At 48.7% G+C, this 15,052-nt stretch overlaps 1 protein-coding gene across 2 annotated transcripts in view; it reads right to left on the bottom strand.

The window, feature by feature from the left end:
- The window catches only part of LOC146797322 (sodium- and chloride-dependent creatine transporter 1-like), a 360,543-nt gene that overhangs the window by 205,341 nt on the left and 140,150 nt on the right, over positions 1-15,052 (bottom strand). For both annotated transcript variants that reach the window (XM_085624332.1, XM_085624333.1), the window contains exon 2: positions 2,240-2,485. In XM_085624332.1, the coding sequence (XP_085480458.1) occupies positions 2,240-2,485 (246 nt within the window). The remainder of the gene's footprint in view (positions 1-2,239; positions 2,486-15,052) is intronic.

The following is a 15,052-nucleotide window of genomic DNA, read 5'->3' as shown; positions in this document are numbered from 1 at the left end:
ATGTGTCTAGAACGTAAATCGCTCCCAACGGTGGCCCATCATACACCTTGTAGTCTTTGAAAGCAGGACCCGCCCATCGAAGCCCGTGCCGCGGAGAGTCGGCCTCTATACACCAACAATTCATTCCATGTGTTAATGTTGGGATGGAAAAATCCCCCGCATGGTGATGGACGTGTGCCCCTGCCCTGGGTGCCCCACGGGCAAGGATGTCTGGATCCCTGGTGCTGGTTCTTGTCGTCATGTGCAAACACAGATCATGCGTGTGCAGAGGCCTGTCTCGCGGATCGCAGTCTTGTTGGACCGGGAGGAGCGCCCAAAGCGCTACCCGCCGAGTGGTGAAAGGCCACTGCCTTTACCAGGAGTAAAGTAGCACAAGCGCAGTGGTGGCCGCATACTGTGGTGTGATCAGTAGCAGTGAACAGACCCTTTCACTGGTGTCACTGGAATGAGGCCTCCACGCTCACTCATGCAAGAGCCAGCTGTGTTCTTAACTCACCTCTGGCCAACATCAAGTTAGCATGTAGAGCTGTGCAGTGGGTGCATGTGTTGTATGCATGTGCTGGCTGCACGTGGGCCTGTGAATGGTACAAGGCATGAAGAGACTGGGTTCCATTTTGGGAAACCAAGGACTGACTGGAGGAGCTGAGGAGGTAGAGGAATCCCCCAGAAAGACCCGATGATCGCTGCGTTCCCGTCAGCTGTGTGGGGCACACGGGAGTAAGGGACAGCCAGGCTCTTCAGTGCATCTCAAAGGGTGCACTTTGAAACAGGGAGGTCACTGAAAAAGGGGTTGCACACATCTTGGGAATGTAATGGGGCTGATAAGAGAATCATGAAGAAGAGAGGTGGCAATCTGGGGTAACCTTTTGGGACACATCACTGTGGCGGACATATGGGTGTGAACCTCTACTCACTCCCAGGGCCTGGGCTGAGGGGCTAGCAGGTTTGGAGCTGCTCCTGCTGTTACAGACAGCTTACTGGAGGAAGGGGCACTTCCCTAGATCGCAGTTAGTGTCTGGAAATGGACTATAAGAAGGGGAGTTCGATGCCCCCAAAAATGTAATCTGTCAAGCAGCCAGTTGAGCAAAGCAAGGAGGAAAAGCTCTGCAAGACGTCGGGTATCGAAGACCACCGGCCCCAGGAGCCTGGAGCCACAGCTCCTGCCAAAACCAGTGAGCCTTGTGAGGAAGAGGACAAGTGGGGGATACTAGCAAGTGGATCTCTGTAGCCAGGTGTGAGGAGACTGTTGCTGCACCAATCGAGGCGTTGCCCGAGTCAGGTTCAAGTGGGCGACCCCGTTCGCCAGAGTGGTCCACTGCAAAGTAGCTATGGTCAGCATCACGGGCATGTCGATCAGGCTATCACCAGTGTGTGATCTGTAAGTCGGCGAACCCATATGCCAGATGGGGCCACCGTGAAGTTAGCTGTGCCGATCAGGCCATTGCCTGTGTGCAATGTTTATGTTGGTGACCCGGGGTGCCGCCAGACGTTAGCTATGCCAATCGGGCCAGGGCTGTCTGTGTGTGACGTGTTAGTTGGGATCCTTGTATGCCATAGAGGGCCGCCATTAAGAGGAACCTGCTTCTGTGCCGATCAGGCCATAGCCTGAGTTAGAAGCAGCTGTGGTGAAACTGTACCGCAGCGTGGGGCCCACTAGACAAGACAAGTATCGTAGCCTGTTTGGGGCGTAGACGATGCTGTGTGATTCTTGAGGGCCCAAGCACCAAATGAGAACAGTGACCAGCAGCCAACGAGGCAGTCGCTGTCCCACTGTGCCTGCGAGAGACGCTCTTGGAGACTCCAGTCAGGCAATCCGTGCTGGTGCGTGTAAGACTGATCAATGAGCCAGAAGGCCTCGGTGGAACTGGTTTGATAGATAGAGCTTCAGCACCCGAACACTTTTGACTTTTCTAACAGAGTTGGAGTGGGACTCCCGAGACTTGGACCGCTAGTGGGGCCTAGCCTGAACGTCACCTATTGAGTTCTAACTTTAGGGGGTTGTGTGTATTGTTTGTGTATGCCGTATTTCACTTGTGTTTGTAACATTTTATATATATGTTACGCAGTGGCAGTCCCCAATGGGTAGTTCTAGTTAGGTCAGCATTTCCACCGGAAATGCGTCTTTTTGTGATGCTAATAACTTGGACAAATCTCCATAAAACTTTCCAAAAAAGTGCTACTTTTACTAGTTTGTGCATGGAACGCACACACACACGCACACACCCCAAATCCTCCTTACCTCCTCCATTCTTGTAGCAGAGGTACGGAAACCTCCACACATTTCCAAGCCCCACCGCAAAGCCGACACAAGACATGATGAAGTCCATCTGTCGCGTCCATGTTTCCCGCTCTGGGATCGGGATCTTCACAGACCCCAAAGGAACCACGAGAGGGGTCGTCACCGCCTTTTCATCGGGAACTCCGTCTTTGCCGCCCACCAAATCCGTTCCTTCCGTCTCCGGGGCATCAAAGCACCCGCCACCCTCTGGAGAAAAAAAATATTACAAATTAAAATAACATCTTGAGCGCCGTCATCTTCCTCAGGTAAACATTTCAACCAGCCTAAAATATCAGTTGGTGCAGAACAAATGGCTCAGAACTGGCCTGTAGCCAGCTGGCCAACTAAAAGAATCAATGGCCATAACAGTATTTTAGTTGGCCCGATGATGAAGAGTGTGAGTGACCAGATGCAAAATCGATTAAAAGTGTATTCACCCGTCTGCAAAAGCCAACTGTAAAATATTAACCAAGTATCAAGCACCTTTTCCACACTCTGTCTTCAACCATCATTAGAAGGTTTTTAAATATAGCCTTAACCTTCCAAATGTGCAAGGTTTCCTCTTTTATTGCAGGACAAATAAAATCTGCAAAAATCCTAGAAGGTGGTTTTAAGGCCAATTAAATGAAGGCTTTTGCAGGTAAGTTGCAAATTCACATTTGCAGAAAAAAACTAAATAGCAGAATAGCATTTTGCACCTTTGAAGATAAATACACCAATAGAAAGTATTCTGTCTGAAAACAGCTCTTCAAGAGGAGGCTTATCTTACTCACCATTTTTAATGGACCTTCCAAGCCCTCCACTCCCCCAAACCTAATGTTGCACAGACCACCGCCCAAAAAAACAAGCATTGAAAATGCAATAGGTCTCTCCTTTGATTAAGTTAAAGCCATTTGCTTTGCTAATTGTATTGTATAGCAAAGCAAATGGCTTTAACTAAATGAAGTTCTAGCCCCTATTTCTGTCTTCTCACACCCAATGCATCCTTAAATGTCCCATGTACAGCCGGGGTTGACACTCCTATTACCCTTGCCCTCTAGTGACACTTTACCTGTTACGGGTGGTGGTGGACGTGGTGGTGTGGATGTGGTGGTGGATGTGGTGGTGGTGGTGGATGTGGTGGTGGATGTGGTGGTGGTGGTGGATGTGGTGGTGGACGTGATGGTGGTGGTGGACATGGTGGTGGATGTGGTGGTGGTGGATGTGGTGGTGGTGGACGTGGTGGTGCACATGGTGGTGGTGGTGGTGGACATGGTGGTGGTGGATGACTATTGGGTAGGAGGGTGCTGGCAGAATGTGGAAGGAGAGGAGGATCTCGAAGGGGGCACATGGGAGAGCAGAAAGAGGCCGAATATTAGAAACAAAAAACGGCGAGTAGATAGAACACAAAATAGATTTCTTATAGTTTATGTGAAAGTTCCTTAGCACCCCATTTTTAGTAAGCAGGGGGACCATGGGGAGATGAATTGATTATTCACGCATGATGATCGTGTGCGGAAGCTGGTGTTGTTCGAGTCACGGCGTTGGCTTTCCAATGTGTGATTCTGGGCAAATTAGATAATCTCCCGTGCTTTCTAAAAGGCAATGTGTTCCTGTGTGAATGTGCTCTTGTGTAATGTAACTGCGTGTCTTGTAAAGGTCTCTACTACTCTTGAGTTCAGTTTGCGCTGTATGAATTTGTAAAACAAACAGCCAGCAGACCTTGTAGAGCAAGAGCCTCTTATATTTGTTCATGTAGCGCATGCACAGCAATGAGGGCTCTGTACAGCCCAGTACTGCATTTAAAATTCAAAGCGCATTAAAGCGCAATGCTCCTTTAATTTAAAAAAAAAAAAAAACACACGTCGTGCTGGCAGTGAGAGTGGCTCACAAAGAAAAGAAAAAAGTGCTTAGCAGCTAATTAAGAGACACTGTCTCCCGCCGCAAGTAAAAGATCCAGTCCCGGTGGGCAGAGCCAAAAGTGGACAGGGTGGTAACCAGGAGGGACTAAAAAGCCTCTTGGACAATCGCAACACCCGGTTTTGCATAATTGGTGATGCAAAATGACGCGCTCCAATGCAAAACAGGGGCGGAGCAGGAAGCGAGCTTCTGGAATCGTATTGATTCCAAGAAGCCCTCGCATGGTGAGGGCAGCGCATGCGCGCTGCTAACGCCAGGCGAGACCTAAAAGAACTTGCACGTAAGAGTGAACTGCACCTCCACACTACTAGACTTGGTGATCTGCTGCTTCTCATCTAGGTCTATATTCTAAAAACTCCAATGTAAAGCCTAAACCTCTCCAGATCCTTAAACCGTAAAGTGACTCACTTACTACACCTGTGCCACCCCCTGGTCGTACACTTTCTGGCAGTGCTCCTGCACGGCTCCGCTCCTGTACACCATGATTAAGGCGCTCAGTTTTTACTGATTTTTACAGATAAATACAGACAGAAAACAATGTGTTTCCTGTCTGTACATATATTTAAATGTGAAAAAGACAGAACATTAGGCCTCTGAGTGACTCCAAGCTGTTTTGCATAAATTCCAGGCCAACCGCCGAGTAGATAGCATGGGGAGTTAAACAGGGTGAGATTTCCTTAAACACAGGCATATGTTAACATATATTTGTAGTATAATGTTAATATTTATCTGTGGGTGTAGGGTTCTGTTATATTTGTCAGCCTAATTTCCTAAAACACGGCAGGCATGAAAGTGCAAGTGCATTTTTTTCAGTTAAATAAAGGTGGAAATATATCATTTTACAATTTCATTTGTTTTCAAAATACAAAATAAATATGGAAAAATACCAAAAGAATGGCCAGTAAATAAATATGGATAAATACAGAGGGTAATCTTAAAACAATGAATACTCTAATACCAGGAGCCTTAACCATGATTCAGGATTACTCCCCCTTGTCAAAGGTGGTAGGCCCATCTTAGTGAAAATGAACGGCTGTCTTTTTCCCTCAATCTGAAATTGATAAATTAAGGGCTCTGAAGCCATGTGGAGTTATGTAGAGCCGCATCTTAAACTGTAAATAAGCACTTAATCTGCACAGCGCACAATAAAACAGGTTGTGTAAGCCACAGGGCACAGGTTTGAATCCATGACAGGGTAAAGATAAGCATTCATCCTTCCCAGACTGGATACTAACAGTATTATTAAAAGGCCAGCCTGGGGATCAAGTAGTTTATGGGATGTTCTACTTAAATAGTGAATGATTTGACAGAAGATCCGTCCCAGAACCGATGGGTTCGGCCATACACTTCAGTTCGAAGTAGGAAAAGATTTGCTCACCCCATGGTGCGCAGGTGGGCTCCCTGTCGAGCGCACGTGACCATTGGATGGACAGGAGGAGTTTGTGAAGGGAGTGTGCACGGTGTGCATTTGGGGCTTGTGAAAGGTACATTAGGAGGAAATACCGTTGCAGAGGGGAGGAAAGTTCTAGTCATGCGTCCAGAGTTACTCTCAGGAACAAATTATCGTTTTCCATGTTCTTGACGGAGCCCAAGTCTGACCTAATGGTGTGGGCAATTCTTTCCGCCTGCGCTCTGCCGATGACAACGCTAAAGTAATAACAAGCATTAGAAATGCAATCGGTCTTGCATTTTTTTGCGTTAGAGCTATTGGCATAGCTCAACAGCTGCCGGACAGAAATTGCCACTTTGCAGGTGCCTAACAGAGCATTGCTCCAGGAAACGTCCTGAAAGCCTAAAATGATGTTGATAGCCTACAAAATAAAAAGGCGGATCAGGATGACCAGGGGGAGCCGCGGACGTATTGGGATTGCCAACGCAAGCAAACAATGAGTGAAATCATATGGGCATGACCCAAGCACGCAAAGGCGGGAGAATCAGACCCAATACAACAATAAAAACCCCAGATTTCTAAATGGCACAACAACAAACAAATGTCAATTCATGGGCATGCCAAAAGCCGATAGAGGATATAACAGGTCTTGCAGACAGCGCATGCGCGCTGCCTCGGCTCGACCCAAAACCAAGGAGCAGCCAGGATCACACCTGGAGTCGGCGTTCGTCAGTCAAAGGGAGCACTAGTTGCAGATTATTATTTTACATGAATGCTTTAGCCAAGATGTTTTGATTTTTTTAAATTGATGTATATAATATAAAATACTTGATGGGCTTTGGCCAGCCCGCTGCAGCCTTTGGTCTGTTTTGTCATTCACATTTTCTTCCACCCTCTACAGTGAGCACCGGGGACAATAGGTCAGCTTACTTCAGTCATCGATTAACTTCACTGCAAGTGATAGTCTTTGGCTCTTTCACAAGGAGCACAAACTAGTTCACTTCCGTGCCAGGGACTACTATGGCAAAACGTGGTTTTTGAGACCAAAAACATGTTTTGCTTTTAGGCCAGGTTCATTTGTTTTATATTGGCAAGGGCCCAGTTGTTTCCCCAACAATGGAGCTTTATAAAAACCACAAGCACTCACAAAGCCAAAAGGCTGGCTGCCGGCACCACAGCAGACCTATTGAATTTGCCAATGCTTGTTTCCTTAGGCTATGTATAGTTCCATGTTTTTTTTAAACTCGTCTACTTAGAGCTAACTCTAAATTGTTTAAAAGTGACGAAGAGCTGTTTTTACCTTTGGGGTTACTGTGGAGTGTTGCACATGTCTCTGAAACGTAGGAGGGAGTGAGATGGTGGATTTGAGGGAGCGGTTGGAGAACCCTTGGTGACGCGCACCAAGGCCAGTTGTGGTTCCTTGTTCCTGCAGGCACTGGGCATCTTCCACTTCTGTATGTACCCTGATGCTACAATAAATATCTTGAACCCCCACTACATCCATCACTGTCACTGCATCCTTATACCATGGATTCAAAGGCTGCTTTTATCAATGAATTTTCTAATTTAAATTTTAACAGATGTGGAACTGGTGAGTTTCTGGATTGCAGAAAGTCAAACTCAGATGTGCACAATGGACAGGTCTCTTCTGCTAATGGAAAGCGTTACAAGGTGCTTGAATGGACGCGTTCTGGATGTTAATGTTCACAGCTGCTTGAAAAGCATCACATCAGTGGGTGTGATGTCATAAGCCTCCAAACTGCTTTCCATACGAGACTCCACCAGCCAATCGAGTGCCCGTCACACTCGAGGCAGAAGGGCAAATGGTACTCAAGAGTTTTCCCAGGTACCATTGGAAGGTTAGAGGGCTTTCTCCATAAGGCATTCGGGAAGACGAGTCAGTGCCAAAAATTCAAAAAGTCGGGAGTGTTTCTATGTTTATAGAAGATGAAGTAACCCTAGAGTTGAAGACATCACAGGGTGTTGGGGTCACATAACCCACTGAGTTACCCGAATGGACAGTTCCACTACCACTGGTGGCGAGATGCGCAAATGTCAAGACGGGACAGTGTGTGGATCTCAGATCTACATATATATCCTCTACGATAGACCTGTCTGTGGCATTTCACCAGGTGCTCTTACATATCAAGTGCAGGAAGCTGACAAGATACAGAACCCCAACAGGGTGGGACCAGTTGACACGTGTTTGTTTGGCTTAGCATCGGGGGTGTCTGCATTTGTAAAGACTAATATCGAACTACTGAGGAACTAAACCAAGCTGACCTCTTGAAAGACATCATCCTAGGTATGGTAAGAAATTGAGAAGCTCCTGATCATCCCCTCATGGGGAGTGTGAAAGATTCTAGATCAAAAGAGGTGACAGAAGTCTATAGGAAACCGAACTGCCTAAAGCACAGCATAGATAAAACTGAAGTCCAGCTCTTCGGCAACAAGAGCTCTCCATGGGACGACTCCTGGTGGCCAACAGACTAGAGACCCACGGCCACCCACACACCAAAAACCTTTGGCAATTAGGAGTCTGTCATCCACGATAATGCAAACAAGTGAACACCGTCACTTCCTCCTGCTTCTTCATCCTACGCATGGTCTGCAGGATGGTACATTACTCCTCACCAATGCTCAGTTACCCAGGCCCTCATCACCAGCAAACTAGACTACGGCAACGCACTCTACGCCAACATCACAAATCAACCCGTATAAAGGCTCCAGACCACCCAGAACGAGGCCGCCAGTTTAATCCTCAACATCCCACGCAGTGCACACATCTCTGCCCCCCTAAGAGAGATAAACTGGCTACAATTCAGAAGTGATGCCACAATGTCGGACCTGCCTACCTCAACCACTGCCCATCTTCCACCAATCCACCGGGTAACTGCGCTCAGGTTCACTACACCTCACGCAAATACCCTGCACCTGCAGAAGCAAGTCCGGCGGATGCTCCTTTCCCTGGATTGCTGCCAAATCCTGGAACGACCTTCGGCCCCACGTCAGGACCTCCCCAGCCCTTCTCGCATTCAGTAAGAGACGGAAGACCTGGCTATTCAAGAGGGAGCCCGATCGGCCTACTCATCTACTTCAGCGCCTGGATACCCCTCGGGCGTCAAGCAGGCTCTACAAATCCTCATAAAATAACCCAAGGGGTGGTTAGTGACGGAGGAGAAGAGGTGACTCGTCTACTCCAGCGCCTGGATACCCCTCGGGCGTCAAGCAGGCTCTACAAATCCTCATAAAATAACCCAAGGGGTGGTTAGTGACGGAGGAGAAGAGGTGACTCGTCTACTCCAGCGCCTAGATACCCCTTGGGCGTCAAGCAGGCTCTACAAATCCTCATAAAATAACCCAAGGGGTGGTTAGTGACGGAGGAGAAGAGGTGACTCGTCTACTCCAGCGCCTGGATACCCCTCGGGCGTCAAGCAGGCTCTACAAATCCTCATAAAATAACCCAAGGGGTGGTTAGTGACGGAGGAGAAGAGGTGACTCGTCTACTCCAGCGCCTGGATACCCCTCGGGCGTCAAGCAGGCTCTACAAATCTGAATAACATAACCCAAGGAGTGGTTAGTGACGGAGGAGAAGAGGTGACCCTCAGGTGGGCCGACTGATAAAGACTCCTATGGTGGGGAGTTGAAGGTGATTTAAAAGAGCTTTTATGGTGGAAAATCAACACCGATTCAATGGTGAATGACAGAGGCAACGATGACCCAACTGAGGTGAATAATGGAGCTGCAGAGATGACATCATTTGACACTGACACGAAAGAGATTTAAATGATATGTTAGATAAGGCGCTCAGAGCAAATGGCGCAAACATCCTCTGGCAAAGCTTGTAACATCACTGGACGGGCATACAGAAGGCATCACCCGTGTGTTCCGTACACGACATGCGTTCCAAGACAGAGCACATGGGGAAGACACACACTGAAGACTGTGCGTGAGCAGTGGGTGCGGAAGACGGAGGGGGGAGCGGATATGATGTAAAGTTGAGGTGAACAGGGCCGGAATGAACCCACAGCAGCCCTGGCCAGTTGTCATACCAGCCCCATACAGTGCATGGCGTGGGAACGGACCACTGAAAGGGGGCTGGACAGTAACTAAAGGGCCTCTGTGACAACAGCAGTAACCCACTGAGCTGTGCACATCAAATACTGTTCTGTGATCTGCACCATGCACGCTCTTTGCAGCAGGGATATCAACCCGCTGCGCTACATTAGAGGAGTCAAAGGTGCCAAGAGACAAAACTCCACTCGCTCTCCAGCAGGGACATTAATCACCAGAGTTATCTTGACACTTTTCTTGTTGCCTGGAAACTGTTGCACCTACAAGGAACTCTGCGGCGCTTTTATACTTGCTGCAGTGCTACAAACCACGCCCAGTCAGGAGCTCTCGGCGCCCCTGTACTGAGGGTTGGTTTGTGGGGGGCTCCATGTACTCTGCAGCGGGGAGCTCGAGTCTGCTTACGCCACTGCTGCCCGGCAGGGCCAGTCAGGCCTTGGTGGTGAAGGGTGCTCGGGCAGAAATCATTGAATGGTCTGGGCAGAGCATCGAGTGGGGGGAAGGAAGGGCGGGGTCATCTGGGTGGAGGAGCGGAAAAGTGGAGGCCATTCGCTGTTGTAAGGCGAGGGTGTCCCTCAAAGATTTAAAAATGGAGGAGGAAACAGAGGGGGATGATCTATAAATTATCCCAATTCCATATACTCCTGTATTTGTGTCCATATGTGGACTCCCGAAGCACAGCTACGGATTGGTGAAGTGAGGCCCCGCTGGGGCGGCAGGAGGGGGCGAGCATCAGAGGCATGGGCGCCCCAGGGGCAGTGGTCGCAGAGCCCGACAAGAATTTAAAGAAATGGCAAAGCACGTCACGTCGGAATTACCATACCCCTCGTCGCGCTGCGGCAGAAACTCCATGGAGTGTGGTCCATGCGGCATCGACTCATCAGAGCGCTGCTCGCTGCCGTTTCCATGGAAACCAGGATGAGCGCATGAAAGGGCGGCTCGCCCTGGGACTTGCAAGGTTTGGGCGAGGAATCCGTGGGTGGGAAGTCTGACTCAGAACCGGGGGCTTCCCTCCAGGGACGGAAGCACGTACTATGCAGAGGTTCCCGAACTCGCGTGTGCGAGAAGTTTATTGCAAGAAGAAAAGTTTTCCTACTACATCACAGCTTCTTTCAAAGAGGAGGTTTTCTAGATTTGTGTATTCTGGAAATATGCAAACTTTATTAAGTCCATAAATTATTTTTTTAAGTACTTAAGTTGTGGTGCAAAAATCTACACAAATTCGAAAACCCAGGTGCTGGCTGGATTTAGCAGTCATGGGTACCAGTCCGACCAGAAACAGGCAGGGATGCCTAAACACGGCGACAACAGAACCCTCTGTGCGCTTCGACAATAAATGAGTAATGCAGGCGTCTCCAGGGCTTTAAGTGGGATGATAAAACTGAGGGGTCTCTCAAAGGGGCGTGGCCGATGTAATTGGGGCGTGGCTTAAAAAGTAAGTAAAGAATCTGTGCTTAGCATAGCGTGCCACTTAACTGGTAATTTGCTGCTTCTGTCATTGCATCCAGATATATACTACAGGTAACATTACACCCAGGACAAGCCAGGACTATCAGCTTTGCCGATGGTTGTTGGTTGCATAAGATAAATACGCAACAACTATGGCTTCGTTGTATAGAACATTGAAAATGCTTCAGCTCTGAAATGATGAGGCTGTAAAGGAACTGTAACTAGTCTCTTTGAAGTTATAGAGCTAAGATTTTTTTTCGGTGAGGGCAAAAATGAAGAGCCCGATAGAGGCCCGCCTCAGCACCTGCTTTATAGAACTGCCGGTGCTCAGCACCGGCAGGACCCGGCCCACTTAAAGCCCTGGGCGTCTCCAACCTTTTCTGTAAGATGAGGCAATTATGTTCGGTGAAAATTTTCCCTAGCTACTCGTACTTTTTGAGTTGTAATAGTGACCACATCACATTAGTGGTACAGTGCTTAATCTGTAAAAGAAATAAGTGCCAGGGCTCTGGTCAAGAGGCTGCTGCAGCTTGCTTCACACACTGCCTCTGCCAATGACAGTAACCAGGGCCGGCTTTAGGTAGGTGCGACCGGTGCCACCGCACCGGGTGCTGGCTTCCTGGGGGCGCAGTATTTGAAAGTTTATTATGCTTTTGAAGCAACTGCTGCAGCGTTTTTCCCCCCGACAATAAAAGGCCTCACATAAATGTCAAGATAACTCGTGTGATTAATTATCTTCCTGGATAGAGATCTGCATTTTGTATAGTTGGGGTTTTGACTTCGGTGAAGTTAGTGCAGAGGGTTAATGTGCCTGCTGCAAAGAACGTGTACCAAGTAGATTACAGAGTGCGTATGATGTACACAGATCAGCAGGTTACTGCTTTCAAAAGAGACATCCTTTTGTTAGTTGCAATTTATAACTTAAAGTCCTAATATAGAGTAGTGAGCTGTTAACTTTCATCCTAGAACTGCATACACACTGCAAAGTATACATTATTAGAACATTGATTAATGTTGCAAGAAGGGTTAATTTGGATAGAAATCGATTCTTCTTATTAAAGAAAACTCCCAACTATGCTGTTTATTTTTCGACTCTGATTTTGTGCTTCTCCACACCAAGCACTCTTGAACTATACTGCCTGCCAGTATGGATGACGTGTGACTCCTACACTTTTAGTCCTTTGACTTGTGTAACATTTCCTATACACTGATTTACACACCTATGATTGATTGTCTCTGTGTAATGTGTGTGTGATGCAAAGTGCTCGGACACCCTACACTGGTATGAGTGGCGCTATATAACTAATTCAATGCATCTGAGAGAGTGTGGTTATGGAGACTTGGTCACTGTTAAAGGGAGTTAGTGAGAGAATCCGTGGTGGAGGTGGTCGGGGGGGGGGGGGCAACAAACATTGTCGCACAGGGCGCCACCAGCACTAAAGCCGGCCCCGACAGTAACACCCAACTACTTGCCATTGCGCTTCTACAAGTGCGACAATTCGGACTATTCCAGGCCCCCAAAGCTAAAAGAATGACTTGGGCGGCAGGTAATAGTTATTTTTCATGTATATTAAATGAACAATTGACTGTTGTGGTCATCTCTAAGTAGCCAGACAGCGCCACCTTGTGGCAGACTGTCACAAGAGTGGGTGTTGACAATTAAGTGCCGGTGCCAAGCCCTGGGCACCACCGGCTCAAATGAAGCACTGGTCGGCCGACATATACAAGACGATCAGCAATGATCACCTCGCTACATCCGGCATGGTTTCCAGCAGCAACGTAAAAAGGCTTTGCCAATGTTTGTTGCCTTTGTAGGTGCAATATATATAACAGCCATATCTGCAATGCTCCTGGCACCAAGATAATATTAATAATAGGTCTTCAAAGCTGCACGATTTAGCACTCAAATATAAACTTTAAATATATTTTGGAATGTAAACCATTTTTCTCTAAACATCAGTATAGGAGTTCTAAAAATACACGTTTGTCCTGAATGTACATTTTTAAATTTTGGTATACTTTCATTATTCACCAAGCAAAAACGTGTAAAATACGATGTATGGCTGCACCCAAGGGTGCTACTTACAGGTAGCTGGAGAGCTACTAGTTGGAGAAGCCTGGTGTAAGGCATATAAAAACATATATATAAAAAACACTGCATGTCGATGGAGCAGACCGAGAAATACGCTGGTTCTCTTTACAGTGTGGTACATAGCTAGTTGGTAGGGGAACAACGTAAACTTGGCTCAAGCAGCCTACACAACACAAGGGGCAGCAGAGGGCGGGTACCCCACCAGGACAAAATAGAAAAACCGGACAAGAGACACAGAAATAAAGCAGGGAGGGTAGAGAGCCAAACAAAAGAGCCCTTCTTGGATCCACGCCTTAACAGAGGATTCCTTCAACACGTAGTGCCACTCCAGGCCGACTTCAAAGTGTGGTTCACCGGCAAGTGGAAATACTGGCGCAAAACACTGATCCGCAGGCGTACAACCACAAGGCCAGGAGGACCAGAAGGCACCGCCCTTCACATGTGGGGTTTAGGAGTGTGCCCGTCCTGCCCACTCCTAAACCCCAAGGACACAGATTGCGCTCTAGAACATTTCGGGCAAGTATCTGCCAACTGGCTTTAAATACCGCGATTTATCAGCGTCGTGCCAGGGTTCACCTCAACATTTCGAGGTTCACTTGCATCAGAGTTTGAGAGCCACTGAACAAATCACAGGTGCACATCCCCAATGAGTAGATTTCGCCCGTTTTGAGTCTGCTCTGTACGAGGTTGGTGGCCGAGGTGGACTGGCCTACAGAGAAGTGGTGGGCCCACCCAGCGACAGGGATAGAGCGTACCCCCACTGGTCAGCGCCTCTGAGGGCGGAGGGCGGAGTGCTGCTGGCCAGGAATAGGGTGGATGCCACCACAGCCTCAGTGGCCTTGTAGGTCAGGAGGCGGTCAGGGGTTCTCAAGTCTAGCATGGGATGGGATAGGGTTTAGACGGCTCTGGCATGCTGATGGCAGTTTTAGATTCATGGAGCTTGGGTAGAGCGTACCCCCACCGGTCAGCGTCTCTGAGGGCGGTGGGCACAGTGCTGCTGGTCAGGAATAAGACTGATGCCACCACAGCCTCAGTGGCCTTGCAGGTCAGGGGTTCTCAAGTCTAGCCTGAGATGGGATGGGGTTTAGCCGCCTCTGGCCTGCTGATGCCGGTTTTAGATTCATGGAGCTTGGGTAGAGCGTACCCCCACCGGTCAGCGTCTTTGAGGGCGGAGGGCAGAGTGGTGCTGGCCAGGAATAGGGTGGATGCCACCACAGCCTCAGTGGCCTTCCAGGTCAGGAGGCGGTCAGGGGTTCTCAAGTCTAGCCTGGGATGGGATGGGGTTTAGCCGCCTCTGGACAGCTAATGCCAGTTTTAGTTTCATGGAGCTGGGCTGGCAGCAGACGTGGCTGGCATGTAACTGCCCTTCACCCGCTCTGCGTAGGAAGGCTTCTTCCGAGATGGCCTTGGAGAGAGCGTACAAGGTGATTTACACAGCGAGAACAGACTGCCTCAGCCAGGATATAAACCTTCAACCAGGCCTTATCTCCTGGAAGCGTGCCACGCCGGGTGACGTCAGAACGCTGCACGCAGAGCCAGCTTCCTGAAGGGGGAGGGGCGAGTGCAGGGCAGCACCTTTAATAAAACGGAGCCACGAGCAAGCAGCAGGCTGCAGCAGGCTCCTGCGGGCCCCGCGGTGCAGAGGGGCCCCAACCCCTTAGGGTGACCCGAAAGGTTCAGAGGGCCACCATCGAGCCCTAGATCAATGAATAGCTGGTAGACTCCGGTGCCCCTCATCACATTCTGTAGCCCCCCCCCCACCCCATCATGTTTGCATTTCACCACCGCCAAGCAGGACAGAATTTAGTAAAATATTAATAATAAAATGAAAACAACGAGGAATATGCTCTCCAGTGTCTGCGCTTCATACATT

This window comes from Triturus cristatus, chromosome 9 (assembly GCF_964204655.1).
Source record: "Triturus cristatus chromosome 9, aTriCri1.1, whole genome shotgun sequence".
In the NCBI taxonomy this organism is placed as follows: Eukaryota; Metazoa; Chordata; class Amphibia; order Caudata; family Salamandridae; genus Triturus; species Triturus cristatus.
This window is presented reverse-complemented; position numbering and strand designations above follow the sequence as displayed.